The sequence below is a fragment of the Colobus angolensis genome, unplaced genomic scaffold (genome assembly GCF_000951035.1).
Source record: "Colobus angolensis palliatus isolate OR3802 unplaced genomic scaffold, Cang.pa_1.0 Scaffold449, whole genome shotgun sequence".
Classification (NCBI taxonomy): Eukaryota; Metazoa; Chordata; class Mammalia; order Primates; family Cercopithecidae; genus Colobus; species Colobus angolensis.
Genome location: NW_012117921.1, coordinates 128,940 through 152,192, shown reverse-complemented (window position 1 = coordinate 152,192; position 23,253 = coordinate 128,940). Strand labels below are relative to the sequence as shown.

Genomic DNA, 23,253 nt, shown 5'->3' with positions numbered 1-23,253 from the left:
AAAATCCTCAATAAAATACTGGCAAACCAAATCCAACAGTGCTTCAAAAAGCTTATCCACTGTGATCAAGTCAGCTTTATCCCTGGGATGCAAGGCTGGTTCAACATACCCAAATCAATAAATGTAATCCATCACATAAGCAGAACCAATGACAAAAACCACATGATTATCTCAATAGATGCAGGAAAGGCCTTTGACAAAATTCAACAGCCCTTAAGGCTAAAAACTCTCAATAAACTAGGTATTGATGGAATATATCTCAAAATAATAAGAGCTATTTATGGCAAACCCACAGTCAATATCATACTGAATGGGCAAAAACTGGAAGCATTCCCTTTGAAAACCAGCCCAAGACAAGGATGCCCTCTCTCATCACTCCTATTCAGCATAGTGTTGGAAGTTCTGGCCAGGGCAATCAGGCAAGAAAAAGAAATAAAGGGTATTCAATTAGGAAAATAGGAAGTCAAATTGTCTCTGTTTGCAGATGACATGATTGTATATTTAGAAAACCACATTGTCTCAGCCCAAAATCTTCTTTAAGCTGATAAGCAACTTCAACAAAGTCTCAGGATACAAAATCGATGTGCAAAAATCACAAGCATTCCTATACACCAACAGCAGACAAACAGCCAAATCATGAGTGAACTCCCATTGACAATTGCTACAAAGAGAATAAAATACCTAGGAATCCAACTTACAAGGGATGTGAAGGAACTCTTTAATAAGAACTACAAACCATTGCTCAACGAAATAAAAGAGGACACAGACAAGTGGAAGAACATTCCATGCTCATGGATAGGAAGAATCAATATCGTGAAAATGGCCATACTGCCCAAAGTAATTTATAGATTCAATGCTATCCCCCATCAAGCTACCACTGACTTTATTCACAGAATTGGACAAAACTATTTTAAAGTTCATATGGAACCAAAAAAGAGCCTGCATGCATAGTCAAAACAATCCTAAGCCAAAAGAACAAAGCTGGAGGCATCATGTTACCTGGCTTCAAACTATACTACAAGGCTACAGTAACCAAAACAGCATGGTATTGGTACCAAAACAGATATATAGACCAATGGAACAGAACAGAGGCCTCAGAAATAACACTACAAATCTACAACCATCTGATCTTTGACAAAGCTGACAAAAACAAGCAATGGGGAAAGATTCTCAATTTAATAAATGGTGCTGGGAAAACTGGCTAGCCATATGTAGAAAGCTGAACCTGGATTCCTTCCTTACACCTTATACAAAAATTAACTCAAGATGGATTAAAGACTTAAATGTAAGGCCTAAAACCATAAAAACCCTAGAAGAAAACCTAGGCAATATCATTCAGGACATAGGCATGGGCAAAACTTCATGACTAAAACACCAAAAGCAATGACAACAAAGCCAAAATAGATAAACGGGATCTAATTAAACTAAAGGGCTTCTGCACAGCAAAAGAAACTATCAGCAGAGTGAACAGGAAATCTGCAGAAGAGGAGAAAATTTTTGCAATCTATCTATCTGACAAAGGGCTAATATCCAGAATCTACAAAGAAGTTAAACAAATTTGCAAGCAAAAACCAAAAAACCCCACCAAAAAGTGGGCAAAGTGTATGAACAGACACTTCTCAAAAGAAGACATTTAAGCATCTAACAGACATATGAAAAAATGATCATCATCACTGGTCATTAGAGAAGTGCAAATCAAAACCACAGTGAGATACCATCTCACACCAGTTAGAATGGCAATCATTAAAAAGTCAGGAAACAACAGGTGCTGGAGAGGATGTGGAGAAATAGGAACACTTTTACACTGTTTGTGGGACTGTAAACTAGTTTAACCATTGTGGAGGACAGTGTGGTGATTCCTCAAGGATCTAGAACTAGAAATACCATTTGACCCAGCCATCCCATTACTGGGTAGATACCCAAAGGATTATAAATCATGCTGCTATAAAGACACATGCACACGTATGTTTATTGCGGCACTATTCACAATAGCAAAGACTTGGAACCAACCCAAATGTCCATCAATAATAGACTGGATAAAGAAACTGTGGCACATATACACCATGGAATACTATGCAGCCATAAAAAAGGATGAGTTCATGTCCTTTGCAGGGACATGGATGAAACTGGAAACCATCATTCTCAGCAAACTATTGCAAGGACAGAAAACCAAACACCACATGTTCTTACTCATAAGTGGGAATTGAACAATGAGAACACATGGGCACAGGAAGGGGAACATCACACACTGGGACCTGTCAGGGGGTGGGGGGCTTGGAGGAGGGATAGCATTAGGAGAACTACCTAATGTAAATGACAAGTGGATGGGGGCAGCCAGCCAACATGGCACATGTATACCTATGTAACAACCATGCACGTGTGCACATGTACCCCAGAACTTGATGTATAATAATAACAATAAAGAATGTCTACTGTCCTCACTATTATTTAACATTGTTTTGCAGATACTAGTCAATGCAATTAGATAAGAGAAATTATAGGTATAAAATTTGAAAAGGAGGTACAGTTATAATTATTTGCAGCCATATAATGTATAGCTGAAAAGAAGCAATCAAAAGCAAAACTAACATTGTGAGAGAATTCAGTAAGTAGCCTGGATGCACAATTAATATACAGAATCGATAGCCTTTATATATGTAAATAACAACAACCAGTTAGAAAATATAATAAAATAAATTCCATTTATAAAGGCGGTAAAAAATATTTAGGATTAAACTTAAGAAACGTGTAAGTGCTGGCTGGGCACAGTGGCTCACGCCTGTAATTCCAACACTTTGGGAGGCCAAGGCGGGCAGATCACTTGAGGTTAAGAGTTCAAGACCAGCCTGCCCAACGTAGTGAAACCCCATCTCTACTAAAAATACAAAAATTAGCCGGGTATGGTGGTGCGTGCCTGAAGTCCCAGCTACTCAGGAAGGCTGAAACAGGAGAATAGCTTGAACCCGGGATATGGAGATTGCAGTGAGCCGAGATCACGCCACTGCACTCCAGCCTGGGCGACAGAGCAAAATTCTGTCTCCAAAAAAAAGAAGTGTATACGAGCTATATGGAAACACTTCTGAAATTAACAAAAGAAGACTTAAATAAATGGAAAGAAATACCATATTCTTAAACTAAAAAATCCTACAGTGGTCCCCCATTTATCTGTGGGTGACATATTCCATCTACCCCCAATAGATGCCTGAAACCTTGGATACTACAAAACCTTATTTATACTGTTTTTTTTGCTGTACATATTATACATACATATGATACAGTTTAATTTATAAATTAGGCATAGGAATATATTAACTACTACTAATAAAATAGAACAATTATAACAATATACCAGCATCACAATGCTTGTACTTTGGGGCTATTATTATTATTATATATTTTTTGAGATGTGGTATCATTCTGTCGCCAGGCTGGAGTGCAATGGCACGATATTGGTTCACTGCAACCTCCACCTCCAGGGTTTAAGCGATTCTCCTGCCTCAGCCTCTTGAGTAGTTGGGACTACAGGCGTGGACCACCATGCCCAGCTAATTTTTGTATTTTTAGTAGAGACCAGGTTTCACCATGTTGGCAAGGATGGGCTTGATCTCTTGACCTCATGATCCACCCTCCTCGGCCTCTCAAAGTGCTGAGATTATAGGCATGAGCCACTGTGCCTGGCCTACTTTGGGGCTATTATTAAGTAAAATAGGGGTTACTTGAACAAAAGCGCTGTGATTCTGTAACAGTTAATTTAATAACTGAGATGGCTACTCAGTGACTAATGAGCACATAGTGTACACAGCATGGATATGCTGGACAAAGGGGTGATTCACATTCCAAGCAGGACTACAGCAGGATGGTGCAAGATGTCATCATGCTACCCAGAACAGCGTGCAATTTAAAACTTATGAATTGCGTATTTCTGAAATCTTTCATTTAACATTTTTCAGACCAGGGTTGACTGCGGGTAACTGAAACTGTGGAAAGCGAAACCTGCAGTTTCAGTTTTCCACAGTAAGGACCGACCTTCCTCTATATCTGGTAGGGTCCGTTCCCACCTAGAACATAAAGATGTACTTCGGGGCTCTTACAGATAAAGAACACAAAGATGTAATTTGGAGCTAACATAAAGATGTTTTAGGCTTATAGCTTTTGCTTTATAATTAAATTTTCATAGGTTTTCTTGAATAGATGTTTCTTCATTTGCTGTTTGCCCTTAGGACTATTTCTAGAGGCTTTAATTTTTTTTTTTTTTTAAGTAATTTTTACCAGTTTCACAGGGGAGCTGGTGAGTGGAACTCCTCACATTGTCGTGCCACTTCTGCAGTGTGCCCTCCTCTGGGGGCCAGTAGCTACTACACCTTTCCAGAACTCAGATGTTGGGATGACAACATCAAAGGAATCCAAGGATGTTGGGAATTCCAAGACCAAGGTGCTGGCAGATTTGATGTTGGTGAAAGCCCTTTTCCTGGTCCATAGATAGCTGTCATTTCATTATAACCTCACACGGCAGAAGGTGAGATATCTCTGGGTCTTTTATAAGGGCACTAATACCATTCATGAGGACTCTACCCTCATGAATTAATCACTTCCCAAAGGCCCTTAATACTATCACCTTGGGGGTTAGGATTTCAATATATGAATTTTGGGGCAACACACACATTCTATAGCAACTACAAAACCTTTCTAATTCTCTCTCTCTCTCTCATCATCGTTGGTATGAGCTCAATTCTTGTATTTAATGGTTTAAAATTAATTATTGTATTTAATTATTTTGGTGCTTAAATTGTGAGTAGAGGCCACTTTGATCTGATTCCTGTGACCTTGTGACATATTCCCATCAATTTTTTGGAACAATTCCTTGCTTTCTGGTATAAAAATATGTTCCATACTTATCTTGTACCTATCTATCCTGGCCTTGGAATCAACCATTTCTTTTAAGGAGTTCTGTCTAGATTTGTTCCTTTTTACTGGGTGTCATTGCTGCTTGAAACTTTCAGCAGTCAGCACTAGGAAATATATCCACGTACACACCATTGTTCTGGAGGCTGGGAAGTCCAGGATCAAGGTGTTGGCAGATTCAATGTCTAGCTAGGGCCCTCTTCATGCATTGCTTAACAATGGAGATACATTCTGAGAAACGTCTCTTTAGGTGATTTTGTCATTGTGTGAACATCATAGAGTGTATTTACACAAACCTAGATGGTATAGTCTACTATACACCTTGACTATATGGAGTAGCCTATTGCTCCAACTCTAGAAGCCTGTACAGCATGTTACTGTACTGCATACTGTACTTCGATGCTAAGTATTTGTGTGTCTAAACACAGAAAAAGGTACAATAAAAATACAGTATTATAACCTTATGGGATCCCATTGTATATGTGATTGTCATTGACTGAAACATTGTTGTGTGGCACATGGCTGCATACCCATCCCTACAAATGTACATACACACACATATACATATTCATATACATACATGTTCACATAAACAGGCACACTAACACACATATACAGTTTTGAGGAAATTGTAGAAAAAGGTGAGAAGCGAGTGTTCTTAGTTATAGTAGGATGCCTATTAGAACCGGTAAATGTAGAGGGTGTGCTGGGGTTGGAGAATCATCCTTTTGCAATCATCACAGTATTCATAGGATCATACAAGAATTGTTAATAGATACGTAACCTAGGGGAAATTTTAATGAGCAGCAGAATATTTGCATGGTCTTAAAGTGTGTCCTCACAAACTATAAGTTGCAAGGGAGAAAAAAAAAAACCCAGTAATCACACAGGGGAGAAATCGGGCAATAACCTGACTGAGTAATCAAAATTAATTTCACCTATGAGAGACTGGTGGCCATTATGTGTTTCCAGATATGTTAGGCAGAAAAGGACAGACGATTCCTATGGAGTATTCTGGGAGAAAATGCAAAACCTCAGTGTAATCATGAGGAAATATCAGACAAATGCAAAATGAGGAATACAAAGAAAGGGTGGGTGAACTGCAATCTTAGAAAAATGTCAATGCTGTAAAAGACAAAGACGAATTGTAGAAATGTTCCAGATAAAAGGACACTAAAATGCATGCAACTAAATTCAATACCCAGTTGGGCATGGTGGTTCATGCCTGTAATCCCAGCCCTTTGGGAGGCCGAGGCAAGAGGATTCCTTGAGCTGAGGAGTTTGAGACCAGCCTGGGGAACATGGAGAAATCCTATCTCTACAAAAAATACCAAAAATTAGCCAGGAGTAGTGGCGTTCACCTATAGTCCAAACTAGCTGGGAGAGTGAGGTGGGAGGATCACCTGGCCCCAGAGATTGAGACTGCATTGAGCTGTGATAGCTCCACTGTGCTCCAGCCTGGGCGATGGAGTAAGACCCCATCTCAGTAACTATATGAAAAAAAAAGAAAATAAATTTAATACCTGACTTCAGATTAGATCCTGTGCTGGAGAGAAAAAATGCTTCATTAGATAAACTGACAAAATTGGTATATGGATGGTAGATTAGATAAAAGTATTGGATCAATGTAAGTGCAATAAGTTGATACCTGTACTGTGATTATGTAAGAGACTATCTCTCAGGAAATACACATTGAAGTATTTAAAGTTAAAGGACTTTATCCTCAAATGGCTCAGAAAAAAGTTATGCATGTCCACAGAGAGAAAGAAAAGAGAGATAAGCTGGTGGTTGGTGGCTCATGCCTGTAATCCCAGCACTTTAGGAGGCCGAGGCAGGCGGATCACTGGAGGTCAGGATTTCGAGACCAGCCTGGCCAACAAGGTGAAGCCCTGTCTCTACTAAAAATACAAAAAAATTAGCCAGGTGCGGTGGCAGGTGCCTGTAATCCCAGCTATTCAGGAGGCTGAGGCAGGGAGAATCGCTTGAACCTGGGAGGCGGAGGTTGCAGTGAGCTGAGGTCACACCATCGTACTCCAGCCTGGGCGACAAGAGGAAGACTTTGTCTAAAAAAAAAAAAAAAAAAAGAGAGAGAGACAATGATAAAGCAAATGGGGTAAAATGTTAACCATAAGTGAACTAGATTAAAGAGCATACAGTATTTATTGTGCAATTTTTTTTTCTTTTTGAAAACAGGGTCTTGCTCTGTTGCCCAGGCTGGAGTGCAGTGATGCGATCATAGCTCATTGTAATCTCAAATCCCTGGACTCAAGTGATCCTCTTGTCTCAACCTTCCTGGTAGCTAGGACTATAGACATGTGCCATCGTGTACAGCTAATTTTTTTAAATTTTAAATTGTCTTTGTAGAGATGGGGGGTAGGGGTGGGGATCTCCTTTTGTTGCTCAGGCTGGTCTCAAACTCCTGGCCTCAAATGATCTTCCTGCCTTGGTCTCCCAAAGTGTTAATATTACAGGTGTGAATCACTGCATCCAGCCTCTTGTGATACTTTTAGTTTTGCAACTTTTTATTCGTTTGAAATTATTTCCAAGTAAAAAGTTTGTTTAAAAAAAAATCCCTTATTTAAACAAAAATCTTTGTTGAAGGAAAGTGTTTACTTCTAGCGCTGGAAGTAAGAAGTAACTCCCATAATTCTAAAGAATCTGCTTTCATGTTATGCAATTTAGAGACAGGAGGTCTTAATGTCATCTTGTTTGATCTACCATCTAGAGCAGGAGCTCCCCTGACAGCATCCCTGGTGGGTGGTTAGCTTACCTCTTCTTGGGCATGTTCAGGGATTCACAGTCTTAAAATTACCCCATTCCAGTCTAGAATGGTGAGATGGCCGTCTTACAAATGCTTCTATACTACCTCTATATACGACTAATGCCAACTACATAGGTAACAGTGGGTTTGGAAGATGAAAGGCTAAAGAAATGTACCCAATTTAGATGCTACTTATGTGCCACTCAAAACCCTCCTACTAATCCTCTGTTGGAATAATGGTTCTGGATGGTCTTATCTGCCAGTCCCTCCCAGGAACCATGCCATACCTCTTCCTTCCTGCAGGTGCATCACTGATGCCCTAGCATGGGTCACCTTGGGAAATGCTCTGCATGCATCCTATATTTGTTGAAGAGTTAATACTCATAGGGCCATCCTTGATCAATGGACTATGGATGTGAGGGTTAAATGTTTCTCTAGGACAATTTGCAGATGCTTCTTACAGGGCTCCTGCGAAGGACTGGTGGCGTAGAGCCCCAGTTGCCTTTCACAGTGGCTTATTCTTGTGTTGGTTTTCTCTGCCTCCCTGTTTTCACTCTTGCCCATCACTCCTCTCCCTGAGATCATTGCCTGAATAGCCCATGCACAGACTTTTGTCTCAGGTTCTGCATCCAGGGGGAGTCAGGCTAAGATAGCATCATTAGAAAAAAAGTCTGAAACTCCTATGAGAGGGATGCTAATTGCTAATTTACCAAAATTCCACAGCTCAGCTGAATAGCAGGCTGAAGCAAGATTTGTTTATCTTAAATAAATATCATTTTGGGACTCATTGACTTCTCTGCCTCTGCAACATATCTTCTTCCTTCAACTGTTTCTCCTTCTTCTAGTTATCCCCATTTTTTTTTTTTAAAGAGGTGGGGTCACACTTTGTTGCCCAGACTGGTCTTGAACTCCTGGCTTGAAGGGATCCTTTAAATCTCCAAAGTGTTGGGATTACAGGTGTGAGCCACTGTGCCTGGCCTCTCCCCATCTTTTTATTCTCCTGTTTCTCCATCCCATTGACCATTCATCTCCCTGCCCTCTTTGTTTTGTCTAATCTCTGGTCCTTCATCTCTTTCCACTTCATCCTCTTTCTGTCTCCTTTATGCCTTTGCTTCTTGCTTTTCTGTGATTCCTCTTATCTTCTTCCCTTTCTGATTGCTGGTAAACACAGTTGACAGTCAACCTAGCTTATGGGACACTTGACTCCCATGGCTTTGCTCTCCTTGCATTGTCTCGCAAACAGGGGAGCGAAAGGTGGGATTAGATTGTGTGCTGCCCCACACTAAGGATTCTGAAGGCTTTGCTAAGTAACAATGGGATTGGCCCTTAATAGGCATCCCACGAAGGTGAAAGAATTAGTGAGTGAAAGGCATGCAGAGGGATGATGGGGCTTTGATATCCCCTATAGCCTCAAAAATCCAGAGTTGACTCTGGGTACTGGTACTGGGTGTGTGGACCCCTCAGCCCAATCTTTTTTCCCCAGTTTCTGTTATTTAGGTGGATCGTGGAAGTTTATGCATTCCCAGGAGTGAAAAATCAGAACTTGGAGAGGAGCTGGGAGACCCATGGAGAAATCTGAGTCCTCATTGCTTCCCCCCAGGATAATGCAAAGCAAGGCCAGGTCTCCGTGGAAGTGACTTATTTTGCTTTTCTATAAAACCACCCAAACATGTGCATTTGTTCACATTTCAAATCCAGTTTATTACCAAAACAAACAAAAGGAGAATGAGGCTTAAATTAAATAAATTATGCAAATATCTCAAGAGATAAGGTTCCCAGTCCTCCCTGGGAATTATACTATCACAGGTCAGTATCACTAAGAACATTCAAAAGTATTGAAATTCTGGATTATTTCACTACTTTGCCTCCATCTTTCCTGCTTCAACCAGGTCCAGAAGAGTGTTCTTTTCCAAATATTCCAGCAGAGATGTTTTCTTCAATGTCTTCCCTCTGCTCCATGTGTTTCCAATCTTACCTCCACAGCGGGCTCTGCAACCCTCAGACATGTTGCAGACCTCTCCCTGAGCCCCAACTCCAGGCCACTGGATCAACAATCCCCTTCCGTTGTGAGGCTGGTCTGGGGGTTAATGATTACTTGGGGGTTAAGGATCACTTCCTCAAGTCCTCAGGGGATCTAGATACTTGGTTCAAAGGGGACTCTGACTTGGAATGTTCTGAGGCTCTGTGACCTTCTCCCACCTCCTGGGCCTGAGCTAGACTTGGAAGGAGGTGGAGTAGGGGAGAGTGAGTTGTCATTGGCTAAGGCTCTTGTCCTCCTGGAATTTGGCACTTCGGGTGCTGGGCACGGTGAATCCCAGATAACATTGTCTTTCGCCTTCCAAGTTTTGAGTTCCATTGGCAGCCAGATGGCATAATGAATTCACAGAAAAGCGGTGCTCCTGGGCCAAGAATGTGTTGGCTCTTGGCCAGCACCCCCTCCTTTAACTCTAAGAAGACTTGTTAGCTGATCAGCTCACTTAACACACAGACACACAATGCAGGTCTGGCTGAAGTTAGAAATTGGGATGTTTTCCTAGGCTGGCCCAGCCCAACCTGTTAGGGAAGGGGTTGTTAAGTTGAAGAAGCTTGAGAAAAGCAGTGATGAGAGGCCAGAAGATTTTCTGTGCATTTCCATTGAAATTTTACAAAACACTTACACATGGAACCTATTTATTTTCAAGTCAACAGTGGGGTTCCTCTCAATACCTCCTTGTACACATGGAGAACTTAACCCCTATTTTCATCTTCATAGGAGAAGATGGCCTCAGGTCCTAAGGGTGTTAAGGAATCTTCCTGTGGAGGAAGACCCAATCTGGATCAGCCCCTTTCCATATCTGCATGCAGTTAGGGGATGCAGTGGGTCCCTGGAGGACTTCCTCCCTTGCCTGCAGAAGGACCCCATCATGTCTCAGGGCCACAAGCTGATAAGGAAGAGTTAACATGATTGGCTGTTTGCCAAGTAAAGAAGGATAACACAGATTTATCAAAGGGAGGCATTTCCCTGACCGGCCCTGAGGTCAAGGGGGACTGTCCGGGCCCAGGTCCCATCAGTTTTCCCTGTGTTGGTACTAGCATCCTCTTTCCCTCTGAGTCTCTGGGTGCAAAGAGGGATTCCCAAAAGCTTTTGTGCAGAATAACTGGTATCTATTACTAGGAAACCAGAGGATTCTGCCAGCTACCCATCCCCCTCTTTGGGGTTTCTAGCCAGCCTCCAGGGGAGGGAGCAGCCTCTGAGGGCAGGGGCACCAATGTTTTGGGAGGCTGAGGCAGAACCTTGGTGGGCTGCCCCTGGGGAGGTAGCTCTGGTGGTCTCGATGGCCCTGGTCACTGTCCAGGCTAGAGTCTGATGTGCTTGCTGACAGCAGTGGTGGTCTGGGCAGCCTTGGCGATGATGGAGGGGGGCATATAGTTACCAAGGCCTAGACTCCTGGGTGTGGAGAGCACATGGTCCTAGGGTGCAGAGCTGCCAGAGACCGAGTTGAAGCAGCTGGGGAAGGGAAGCCAGAGTCCTGACCAAGTTTATCCCTATGTCCCATGACAGCCTGACACCATCTGACACTGAGCCGTGTGGGCTCTGGGACACTTTTTGAAGCTTGTACAGCAGGCCAGCACAGTTGTACTTGTCCTTCTGTTTTTGGCTCACTCGTAAAACCTGCAAGTCAAGGTGTCCTTCAGCTGCCAAGGACAGGGCAGAGGTGGGTGGGGTGGAGTGAGCAGGAGGCTTGTCCATTGTGGCCAAGGCCTGACGGGTGAAGAGTCAGCTCACCAGACTCTCACTCCTGTAAGGGTAGCAGCCCCTGCTGCTGAGAGGCTCTCTCTGGAGATGTGGGGAAGGAAGGAGAGGGGGAGACAGGGGGAGAGGAGAGAGGAAGCCAAGCTCTGGGGGATGCACTTTCCTCTGCCCGACACTCCCTGTGACCCCAGGCTCATCTTTTGTGGAAGTTCCAAGTGCCAGGCACTCTGTAGGCAGCATGGAGACTGGTCGGGCCCTCACAGGGCGGTCAGGGTCTCTGTGTGAAACATGCTCCCGAACATCTCCTGCAGGAACCACAGGAAGGAAGTGGGAGGGGAAGAGAGAGGTTAGACCAGTTGGGGTCACAGTGGCTGCAACCAAGAGGTGACCCTAGGAACCCCTTGCCAGAACGAGGCACCATGTGGGCCTGTGTGTGTGTGTGTGTGTGTGTGTGTGCGAGAGAGAGAGTGTGTGTGAACAGGGGAGAGGCAGGGTCATCCTAGGAGGCGAACCAGTCCAGTGTGGCAGGAGCAGGTGCGGCAGTCTACATGTGAATTGCCTCCCGTGTGCTGCGTGACCTTCCACGTGTCCCTCGCCCCCTTTTAGCTTCACTTTCCTCATTGGGTAAAACAAGGGTTGGCAGTAGACAAGCTCTAAAGTCCTTTCTCACTTTGATAAGCTATTTTGGTCCTATCCAGGCTTTTCAGAATGTGCTGGAGATTCCAAGAGGGCACAGAAATCAGTCTGCCAAATCTTTGTGGCTCAAGCTCTATTTTCTAATCTGTCCCACCTGCCATCAGCACTGTGAGAGATGGATTCAGAGCACCACAGTGCTCAATGTCAAAAAGAATGGGAAGAGGCACAAAGAGAGACACTATTTCTCATAGACCCAGAGCCAGATTTCTCCAAACCTAGTTATCTGGTTTCTTTTAATTCAGGGTGTTGGTGGGGTGGTGTTAATCCAGGGACCCCGTGGGGATGGTGATCCCTCATATCCACATACCTTTTAGGTTTTGTTTTGTTTGTTTGTCTTTGAGACAGTCTCGCTCTGTCACCCAGGCTGGAGCACAGTGGCACGATCTCAGCTCACTGCAAACTCTGCCTCCCAGGTTCAAGTGATTCTCATGCCTCAGACTCCCGAGTAGCTGGGACTACAGGCATGCATCATCACACCTGGCTAATTTTTGTGTTTTTAGTAGAGACGGGGTTTTGTCATGTTGGCCAGGCTGGTCTCAAACTCCTGACCTCAGGTGATCCACCCGCCTCAGCCTCCCAAAGTGCTGGGATTACAGGTGTAAACCATTGCACCCAGCCACATGCCTTTTAGTTCTTAAGGCCTGTCCACATGCAATAATAATTTATTTTTAGACCCAGAATTCATTTATTCTACTAGAACATAAGTTTCTAAAAGGCAGAGGCCTTTGTTTTGCTCACTGCTGTTTGTCCATCCTGAACTGCATCAGGCAAACAGTAGGTACACCATAAATACCTGCTGAATTAGTGAAAGAACAAGTGACTGCCCCACCAATCTGGTGTGGTGGATGGGGCAGGTATTACCTATGTTTCCCTAACTTCACAGATGATAAAAACTAGGGCCCAGGCTGTATGTGGCTTGCCCAAGGTCACATGAATGATGTGCTGGAGAGTAAGAATAGATACTAGTTCTCTAGGACTTGGTCCAGTGACTCACCCTCTCCCCACGATGCCTTTCAGGGATTGATAATGAAAGCAAAGGCAAGGCGTAGTGGCTTATGCCTGTAATCCAGGCACTTAGGAGACTGAGACAGGCAGATCGCTTGAGATCGGAAGTTCGAGACCAGCCCGGCCAACATGGTGAAATCCTGTCTCTACTAAAAATACGAAAATTAGCTGGGCACAGGCCTGAAGTCCCAGCTACTCAGGAGGCTGAGGCAGGAGAACTGCTGGAACCCGGGAGGCAGAGGTTGCAGTGAATCGAGATCATGCCACTGCACTCCAGTCTGGGTGAGAGAGTGAGACTTTGTCTCAAAAAAAAAAAAAAAAAAGAAAGAAAAGAAACAAAGATGACCACAAATCTTTGTGGCCTTGAATGTGACTGCTCTGGGCTGGAGGTGAGACAGCCGAGTGAACACCTTGTATTTGACAGCGACCCCATCCTTCCCCTCCTCACCCTGCTCCCACCCTCACAGCCCTGTCCCTCAGCTCACCTGCTCTAAGTCCCAGTAGCTGGGGATGTCCTCCTCTGAGTCGTACAAGGAGAGTTCAGGGTCCCCTGGAGCCTGGAAGGGAGGAAGTCAGTGCAGAATGAGCTTCAGTGACTGAACAGCAAAGTTGGTGTATGGTGGCAGGAAAAGGGACAGGTGGCTGGCTCTGGTTGGACGCTGCTTCCTGACACATGACTCATCCTCTTGCCCCTTCCCTCACCTGCCTCACAAAAACATCACAGCTGTGGTCTTCCCCTTTATACCAGACAGGTGTGTATCATGGTCTTCCCTCCCCTGTGGGCCGTTAGAGGCAGGGAAAGTTTTACCCAGCTTAGAAAAGCTACTGGCTAGCTGCCTGACCTTGGGGAATTCCTGTCCTCTTGGGAATCTGTTTTCTAATCTGTTAAAGTCTGATAACCAGCCTCACTTTGCTTGCTTTGTCCGTCACCATGCTGTTGAAATGGTGTGTGTTTATGTGTGTGATTTGTATCTGTGAATGTAGTCTATAATATGTAAGTAATATTATATAAAATATAAATTATTTATGTCTATAACTAATAAAGTATACATATCAACGAGAGTAGCTGAACACGATTAGGGCACTAGCAAATACTGCAGATTCCTCCCGAATCTCCCTCTTTGCTCTGCGGACAAGTTCACAAAGCAGGAAAGCCCGTTGTTTCCCCGGGGTTTCCCTCTAGGCATGGAGGGCAGGAGCCAGCGCCCGGTGTGTTCCTGGGCAGTCTTTCAGCACTTAGAACAGATGGTTTCACCTTCATCAGTCTCTTAAGGCAAAGAGCAAATCGTTGCTCTAGGGCCAGAAAAGCCTTTCTTATGACCCACAGAGGGCGGGGGAGGTTTTTATCCAGGGCTAGGGCACACAGAGTCTTGGGAGGCCAAGGGCAGGAGCTGAGCTGGGAGGGGACCCTGAAGGCTGAGAGATGACTGGGGATGCCTAGGCAGGGACCCCAAGGGTGTGGGCTTTTTCTGACTCCTCAGCCTTCTGGAGTTTTAGATGCTGTTATTTGTATCCCATTTGTATGTCACTTACTGAGCTAGCAAATTAAATGTCGAAAAGCTGAGATAAAACTCAGACCCAATCTCTTCATCCCTCATCAGCCTGAAATCTCTAAGCTCTGGTAAGTTAAAATGGGTAGGCTTACTCCCCTCCCCTTCCTTCCTCAAAGCCCCCTTTAGAAAGAGATGTGGAGGAGGCAGGGAACGATGCCAGCAGAGTGGGCCTGCTCTTCTATGCTTTGGGTGTTTGTGCAACCAGAAAATTTATATTGATAAAGAATTTTTACAATACACAAAGCGCTTTCAAGTGACACAAAAGATGTAATTATCATTTAACCCTAAAACAAAACAAAAGAAAAATGCAGAGAGGTAGGTAATGTTAGTTGATGGTGCTCCTTCTATAGATAAGGAAACTGAGATTCAGAAAACTGAAATGGCAGACTTGATATTGGAACTTAAACCTTCTCCTGTGTTCTTTCTAATACCTCTTGGTCCTGCTATTTCAGTGCCTTGGAGCCTAGGATTCCCCAGATGCAAGGACCTTACCCCTTGGAAACTGTGTCCTGGAGTCACATCTCTGGCATTTGCCTGGGCAAAGAGGACTGCATCATGTATGCTGGGAAAGACGTGCTTGCATTCTAGACTCCCATCCTCAAAGACGCCTCCATGGCTAATGTCATTGTACACCTGGGCTGGAAGGAGGAAAGATCACCTTCAGAAAGATAACAGCCATTGTGGATTGGAACTGGGGGTGGGGAAGATGGTGAGACCAGAGCAGGGATGGGAGAGGCCTGAGGTCCGAGCTCTTGCTGTATCTGAGGGCCACGGCATTGGCGGTGCAATATCAGCTCTGGACAGCAGAGGGCAACATGAACTTGAGGATGCTGAATGTTCAACCCAGGGCAGAAGGAAGCAGTTTGATTTAGGGAGTCAGTACTTTGTGGTGATTCGAGTGGAAAAGCCTAAGCCATCCTTGAGGAGGCCGCTGCCAGTTCTATCCCCCAAGGACCCATCCTTCCTCTTGTTTTCCCAGACCTTTCCAGCAACTTCCAATGTGTGGCAGAACCATTACTCTTAATCCTAGAGATGGTTTCTTGAGGGGGTGTCCAGTGAGGTTGGGGAGAATCCACTGCTTCTTACTCCAGAGCATATCATAGCAGGTCATTGCCACTGCAGATTCTCTCCCTGAGCATGGCCATGTGGAGCTTGGGAACTGCAGCCCTGCCGGAGGGGGTCTGACCCAGTGCAGGGAGCTGGGGGTGTATGTATGTGCTCCTTCACATTCTCCTGTGTGTCTGTGTGCACTTGCTCCCACATCTCTGCACTTTGCATACATGCTAATGTAAATGTCTGCTGCTCTGTGGCCACATCCTTGAGGCTGTGTATATGCACCCTTTGGAGGCTGTGTGCCTATAAAACTGCATATTTATACGTTCCCTGGGGAATTAGGGTGTTGTGTGCTCTATGCCTATATAGATTCACAGAGTTTCTGATTGGGAGAGGATCCTCAAATCCATCTAGTCAGCCCTCTCATTTTACATAGGTAGAGATAGATCCCTTGATAGATAAAGTGACTCGGCCAAGGATACATGGCAAATTAGTTATGGGGTAGATTAGAATCCTAGCTGTCCTTTTGTAACTCTATGACCCCCTTACCCTCACTCTGTCACTAGGGCCCCGAGGATGTTTATGCAATCTGACCAGTCTCTTTGGACGTGTACCTGAGCTCTTATGAGCAGGCAGCAGCTTAGGGGGGATATCTGGGTGCTCTCATTTCCAAGCTCCTCACGATTCAGACCCCACCAACTGTTCCTACCCCACACTCCTTGCCAGCCTTTCAGTCCCTAAATGTTCTCTTTGTCTTACCGTGGATGTTCACCAAGAAGACCTTCACGCCGATCTTCCCATAGGTGGAGCTCAGCTAGAAGTGTTGGGGTAGGGAGGCAAAAGGAAAGGAATGTTCTGAGTGGGTCTCAAAAGTGATTCACGAAACATACTTCAGAGGGGAAGCCAAACAAATAAGCAACCCCGAGAGCCCAGCAGCCAAAGACGAAAATAGCAGCAAAGCACACCACTTCTCCCTGGAGTGCTGGCTGACGGCTTCTCTGGGAAGGGGGGCGGAAATGGAGTTTTGCTAATGTGGCAGACACTTAAAGTCACCATGGCCCCTTCTTGTGGGGCTAGATCTTTTCTTTTTTTTTCTTTTGAGATAGAGTTTCTCTCTGTCACCCAGGCTGGAGTGCAGTGGTGCGATCTCAGCTCACTGCAACCTCCACTTCCTGGCTTCAAGCAATTCTCTGCCTCAGCCTCCCGAGTAGCTGGGACTACAGGCACCTGCCACCACACCTGGATAATTTTTGTATTTTTAGTAGAGACGGGTTTCACCATGTTGGCCAGGCTGCTCTTGAACTCCTGACCTTGACTACCCGCCTTGACCTCCCAAAGTGCTGGGATTACAGGTGTGAGCCACCATGCCCGGCTGATCTTTTCTTTCAGTAGCTTAGATTCCCAGATTCCTTTGTGGCTTCAGACAGAAGCTGGAGGGGAGGACGGAGGCTCAGGGAATCTAGAGCTTCAGCCAAGGCTGGCCTGGACTCCAGATCCCGGCTAAGGAAGCCAGCTGAGGCCCAAGGCTGGGTAGGGGGCCTGCCCTGAGCCTGGTTGATGGTGTCGTCAGTCCGAACACTCTTTGTGCCCATCGTTCCCCTGGCTTGCCTCTATCTGAGTCAGCTCTGAGGTTTGCTGACTCCCACCATTGGTGGTGGCCACTGGAAAGTTATCAGACAGATACATTCATTCAAGGTGTCCCGTGGGCTGTCTGTTTGGCCTGATGGTGTGGAGCACTGGTGTTATTTCTTTCTGTCTCCTAGGCTGGCCAGTGAGGGAGGGACAAGGGCAGCAGGTCATGAACCAGGCGCCAAACCGGACCCTATTCAGAGACCCTGGGTGGGTTCCTGGTGGCTGAGAGGGACTTGGAATGGTCACTGCTGGGGGTGTTGGGAGCATGGGGGCCTGAAGCTCTGGTAGACCTCTCTAGCCACTCATTGTCCTGGGCCGTCTGGGCCTGCTTTGTGGAGAATGTCCTATCCTGGTAGCATCTGGGGAAAGGAGGGATTCCTAGAAGCCTTCAGCCTCCATGGTGAGCTTCCTCCCTTGGCTTCCTGAAATGAGGGCTCCCAGGAAAGGGAATGTGGAAAGCAGAGCAGAGGGGGTGGAGCAGGTAGTGCTTGCTGCCCCCGAGAGCTCACCTTGGCCAGGGCCTTGATGCCCATCAAGTCCACAAAGCTGACTCCACTCATGTCCAGGATGAGGGTGTGGAAGGTGACAAAGGGCGGGACGCTGGCCAGAGTGTCACTGGGCTCGCCAGGGGCCTCAGGAGAGGCCGGTGGCTCACTCTGGGCAGCTGAGGAGCTGAAGGTGATGTAGGACACGCTGGTGCCATTAGCCTGCGTCTGGTTGTTGTTGGGGTCAGTGGGGGACGCGTTCTCAAAGTCCTGCTGCAGCTCCTGCAGGGAGACAGTCTGGAGGGGTGGAGATGGTGGGCAGAGTCAGGGATCGCCAGACTGAGCCAGACCTTGCTATGGCTGAAGCAGGGGCATGGAGGGTGTAGGTGGAGGGGAATAACTCTCCTCAGTGACGGTGAACACAGACCCCGAAAGCTCCACCAGAGCAGCCTCTCCCAAAGCCCCTTCTTAGGCAGGGCCTGCAAACTTGGTCTCCTACAACCCAGACAAAGTGAGAGGACCCAAGCAAGAGAGGCACTGAAGCCTCAGCCCACTCTGTCCGGGAGAAAGCCCCTCTGAGGACACTGAGCTCCTTTATTTCTTAAGACAGAGTCTCCCTCTGTTGCCCAGGCTGGAGTGCAGTGGCACTATCTCAGCTCACTGCAACCTCTGCCTCCCGGGTTCAAGTGATTCTCGTGCCTCAGCCTCCCGAATAACTGGGATTACAGGTGCCCACCACCACGCCTGGCTAATTTTTGTGTATTTTTAGTAGAGACAGAGTTTTGCCATGTTGGGCAGGTTGGTCTCAAACTCCTGACCTCAAGTGATTCTCCCACCTCGGTCTCCCAAAGTGCTGGGATTACAAGGATTACTCCCATGCCCCCCACCCTCCCAGGCCTTGCTAGCCCTGGGCTGCTTAGATTCCCCAGGAAATTCACTGCTGCTCCCGCTCTGGGTTGTTCAAAAGTCCATGGGCCATATCCTATCTGAGCCAGAAAATGGAGAAGGGCCGTGGGGTTCAGTGGCTTCCCTGGGAGATGGTGGCACCTCATCCAAGAAGAAAAATGCCCAGGCTGGGTGCAGTGGCTCAGGTCTGTTATCCCAGCACTTTGGGAGACTGAGATAGGTGAATCACCTGAGGTCAGGAGTTTGACACCAGCCTGGCCAACATGGTGAAACCCCGTCTCTACCAAAAATACAAAAATTAGCCGGGCGTGGTGGCACCTGTAATCCCAGTTACTTGGGAGGCTAAGGCAGGAGAATTGCTTGAAACCCAGAGGTGGAGGTTGCAGTGAGCCAAGATCACGCCATTGCACTCAAGCCTGTGTGACAGGAGCAAAACTCCGTCTCTAAAAAAAAAAAAGGAAAAAAAAAAGAAGAAGAAAAATGCCCAGCGGCCACCAGGCAGTGTTCCCAGAGACTTTCTGTCTTTGCCTGTCAGGGTGCAAAGTGGGGTCCCCGGGATACCATGAATAACAGGAGGCAATATCAGAATGGGCAGGGGAGCAGGGCACAGGGGCTGCTTCTGGCCTCTGTTCACCTTGGTTTTCATGAATAGAGACCTCCTCTGTTGCGTGGGCCTCATTCTCCGCTTCTCCTGCTTCTTGAGGTATTTTTGCTTGGCTAGCAATACTTTCTGGGGATCCATGCCTGTCTGTAGGGAGAAAGCCAATAGCAGTCTTGACCTCCATCCTCTATGGGAGTGACCTGTTTTCAGCTCCCACCGCCCTTCTGCTTCTATCTTCTGGCCACTCTCTGTCCAGAGGCTCTGTTCCCCAGGCACTGAGCCTTACCTTGGCAATGACTTTTTGCCTGAAGATCTCTGAGTTGGCAAAGTAGAGAGGGGAGCAGTAAGTGATGATTTTAATCCCCTGGATATCCTGGGCCTGTGACAGGGAGACTGAGCTCAAGTTGCAGAAATGTCTTTATTGGCTTTAAAAAACAACCTCTTCTTGGGGTAGTGCAGAGCAAAAGAAAGAGGTCGTAAGCTTGAATTACCTACCCTGTTGTAGGTCTTGGGATTCACATAAATGTCTGTGTCCATGACCTGGGCCAGTGCATAGCCATTTCGACTGGATGAAGAAGGAGGAGAAAAACATAAGAGAATGCTCATGGCCCACGGGCCTGGAAGGGTGCTCCTGCTGGAGCGGGGGCAGAGCCAAGGTAGGATGGGGTCCTGTTCTCACCCCCGGACTTGCTGTGTCTGTCTTTCTGCACTGGAGACACATGTCTGGTGGCCTGTGGCCTCCTATAACTAGGAGGATGACAGGCAGGCCCTTGACATAGCTTCCAGAGCAGAGGGCAGGGGAGAGAAGTGGTGGGAGCACACAAGGTGACAAGCTTCAGTCGCCCTGAAGTCATCACTTCCTTGTTCTGAGTTCTCAAGAAGAGAAGATAGATTCCCCCAGCATTCAGCATCCTCCCTGCCTTGGCCAGGACCCTTTCTCTGTGATACTCCCAGTGCGTAGAGCACAGCTTCTGTCTTCTACCCTGGCACTCTCCTGGGGTGGGGCCCCATTTGGTTTGGGGTTCTGGCAGTGTCTTTGGAAGGATATTGAATCTCACCACCTGCTCTTGCCCTCCTTTCTCTGCCACTGCCTTCTCCCCAGCCATCCCCAGCAAGACTATGCTGGCTTCCTCTGGGTTTTTCAGGATATGGGAAGTCAAACAGCCCAGCCTGTGCCCACAGTCCTGGCTGGGTTGGGCTCTCCTTGGGCCTGGCAGCAACTCCCATGCCAGGCCCAGAGGTGGAAGTTGCAGTGGACTAAGCCAGGCCGTGGCATGGTAGCCTTCCGAGGGCTGGCCCAGGGACCTGACTATGGGGCTGGGAGGGCGGAAGCTCTTACTTACAACTGAGTCTGGAAGACCACGACCAGGACGGAGAAGGCGACACCCACTGCCACACCATAGGGCAGGCTGAGGAAGAAGGAGGAGAGGAAGCTCACTACCCAGATGCACTGTAAAAAGAGAGATGTCAAAAGCAGACCTGGGGAAAACACGACCTCTTTCAGGAAGTCTTCCTGGATTAGCCAAGGCCATTCTCTGCTAGTAAAACCTCAGAGCGTCTCTTCTCTTTTTTTTTAAATTGCATTTTTGCAATATTTTATGTGTTTGTGCTTCAGTTACACTTTCCTATTTCCCTTAGATTGACTGTGGTTGCCTGATCTTGTCTGTGTTTTTAACAGAAGCCCCAACACACAGGGAGGCAGCATCTATAAGAGCATGCATCTGAGGTCAGATCTGCTTGGGTTCAAAATGTGTGTGTGTGTTTGTTTTTGGAGTCAGAGGGTCTTTGTTGCTCAGGCTGTAGTTCAGTGGCAAGATCAGCTCACTGCAGCCTCAAACTCGTGAACCCAAGTTGTGCTCCCGCCTTACCTTCCTGAGTAGTTAGGACTATAGGCATGTGCCACCACACCCAGCTAACTTTTAATTTTTCTAGAGATGGCTCTTGCTATGCTGCCCAAGCTGACCTTGAACTCCTTACCTCAAGCAATTCTCCTGCCTCAGCCTCCTAAAGTGCTAGATCACAGGTGTAAGTCACTGCACCCAGCCCAAAGTTTTGTTCTTTAATGGCTGTGTGAAACAAAAGGAGAATAATAACGTCTACCTTATGAAAGGGTTCAAAAGTTAGGGGAAGTCACGGTCCTAGCCTAGTGATGGATGCTCAGTGGGTGATCAATAAATGTGAGTTCCCTCTCTCTGTCTAACAGCAAGCTGCGTGGGCCCTGGCAGGAGCTCAGTAGTGCTTTCTGACCGACTGGGGGCCTCGTTGTTTGTGGGTGGGGGGCAACATTGGGTGAAGTTTTGATAGTTGCCCCCTATAGATTTTAAGACCCACAAATTCCTCTAAAGGAAATAAATCTGCCCAGATTCCTGTAGAGAATTGCTGTGAAGATCAAATGGAAACACAAGCCGCCATATGAACCTAAGGAAATACTGCCATAGCAGGGGCTTGTTGGGCTATGGTCAAAGCAGATCCTTGGGCTGGGAACTGAGGTATAATTTTTCTCCCTGTCCTCATCACTCTCTTTCTCTGGGTGACCACAGATGAGCCACTCACTTCTCTGGCTTTAAGGATTTTCCTCCCTGCCTTAGATGGGTGAGCCTCCCTTCCCTATGAGACAGTATAGCCTGGAGGTCTGGAGTCCAAGACTTGGAGTTTTAATCCAGACTCTACCACTTCCTACCTCTGATGATTTACTTAACCATTCTGAGCCTTGGTTTCATCATCGTTAAGAAAGGTTAGTAAATCCTCTCCCATAGGTTATGATGGGGCTTAAAATGGAGAGAATGCAGTGTCGTCAATGTACACTGGCCTTCGTGACTATGCCCAGAGGAAGATGCGGTGGAGTGTGTGACTAATCATAACAATAAGTCATGTTTGCAGAATGTTTGTGCCCATGTGGTGTTTTCCCACTGTGATCTCATTTAATCCTCGGAACCAGCATTTGACGCAACCGTGACTGCATGAGTCTCACTCCCATTTACAGATGAGGAACTAGAACCCCAGGGAAGTCTAGTACTTCCTGAAGGTTTTGGTCCTTTGGCTTTATGTTCTAGGGTTTTTTTTTTTTAATAAAAACTATTTCCTTTTGCTTTTTTGGAGCGATATGTCATAAAGTAGTCATAGATAAGATTTATTGAGTATAAAATACAATGTAGACCACATGTTTACTTGTATTACCTTGCTTCTTCTTCATAGAAAACCCTGGGAGGCAGAGAGTATACAACAACCATTTCCCCGATTAAGACGCCAAGACTTGGAAAGGTTAGGGGGCTTGCTATTGGTCATGGAGCCAGCAGATGGCTGAGTGAGGGTTTGAACATAGGATGTTTCACTTCAAATCTTGGACTTTTAACCACTCAGCTATGCTGATTAGGAAGCAGCAGACTAGAGAGTTCATTGTTAGGACAGGGCTAACTGACAGAGCTGTGGGGTTGGAGGAGACGGCAGGGGCATGGCCGGTACCCAGAGGCTGCCCGATACTTACACAGTCCAACTTGCTCTTCCTCCACAGGTAGTAGGGGTCAGTGAGTTGCTTGAGGGAGTTCTTGAGATTGACAGCAATCAGGGCTCCTAGCACAGACTAGAGAAGCAGAACATTGCTCCAGGCCCCCAGGGTTTCCCCTTCTTTTTGCCCTCCTTCGCATACCCGACCCCAAAGCCTGGCAGGACAGAGATGGAGTTCTGGAACACCTCCCCTGGCTGATCCCCCAAATCTCTGCATTCGACCTTAGGTGTGGAAAGTGCTGGTGTTAGAGCCATGGGGTCCTTCCTGGCTCCATCCTTGCCCTATCTCTCTTCCCTCATCCCTAAATGATACATGCCTAGAGCCCTCCTAGCTGGGCTATATGAGAGCCCGGTACTCATGGGTAGGTGCAAATGCTGCCTAGGGATTAAACTCTGAGGCCAGAAGGCTGGAGTTTGGGACC

At 46.5% G+C, this 23,253-nt stretch overlaps 1 protein-coding gene across 1 annotated transcript in view; it reads right to left on the bottom strand.

Annotated features, from left to right (window-relative positions):
• Positions 1-9,339: 9,339 nt before the first annotated feature.
• Positions 9,340-23,253, bottom strand: part of SLC26A9 (solute carrier family 26 (anion exchanger), member 9) — a 30,379-nt gene continuing 16,465 nt past the window's right edge. The window contains exons 12-21 of the mRNA XM_011957717.1: positions 22,812-22,907; positions 20,671-20,777; positions 19,823-19,892; positions 19,614-19,706; positions 19,361-19,474; positions 17,845-18,117; positions 16,463-16,517; positions 15,143-15,288; positions 13,583-13,654; positions 9,340-11,701 (exon numbers count right to left, since the gene is read on the bottom strand). Coding sequence (XP_011813107.1) covers positions 11,654-11,701; positions 13,583-13,654; positions 15,143-15,288; positions 16,463-16,517; positions 17,845-18,117; positions 19,361-19,474; positions 19,614-19,706; positions 19,823-19,892; positions 20,671-20,777; positions 22,812-22,907 — 1,074 coding nt within the window. The 3' untranslated portion in view covers positions 9,340-11,653. The remainder of the gene's footprint in view (positions 11,702-13,582; positions 13,655-15,142; positions 15,289-16,462; positions 16,518-17,844; positions 18,118-19,360; positions 19,475-19,613; positions 19,707-19,822; positions 19,893-20,670; positions 20,778-22,811; positions 22,908-23,253) is intronic.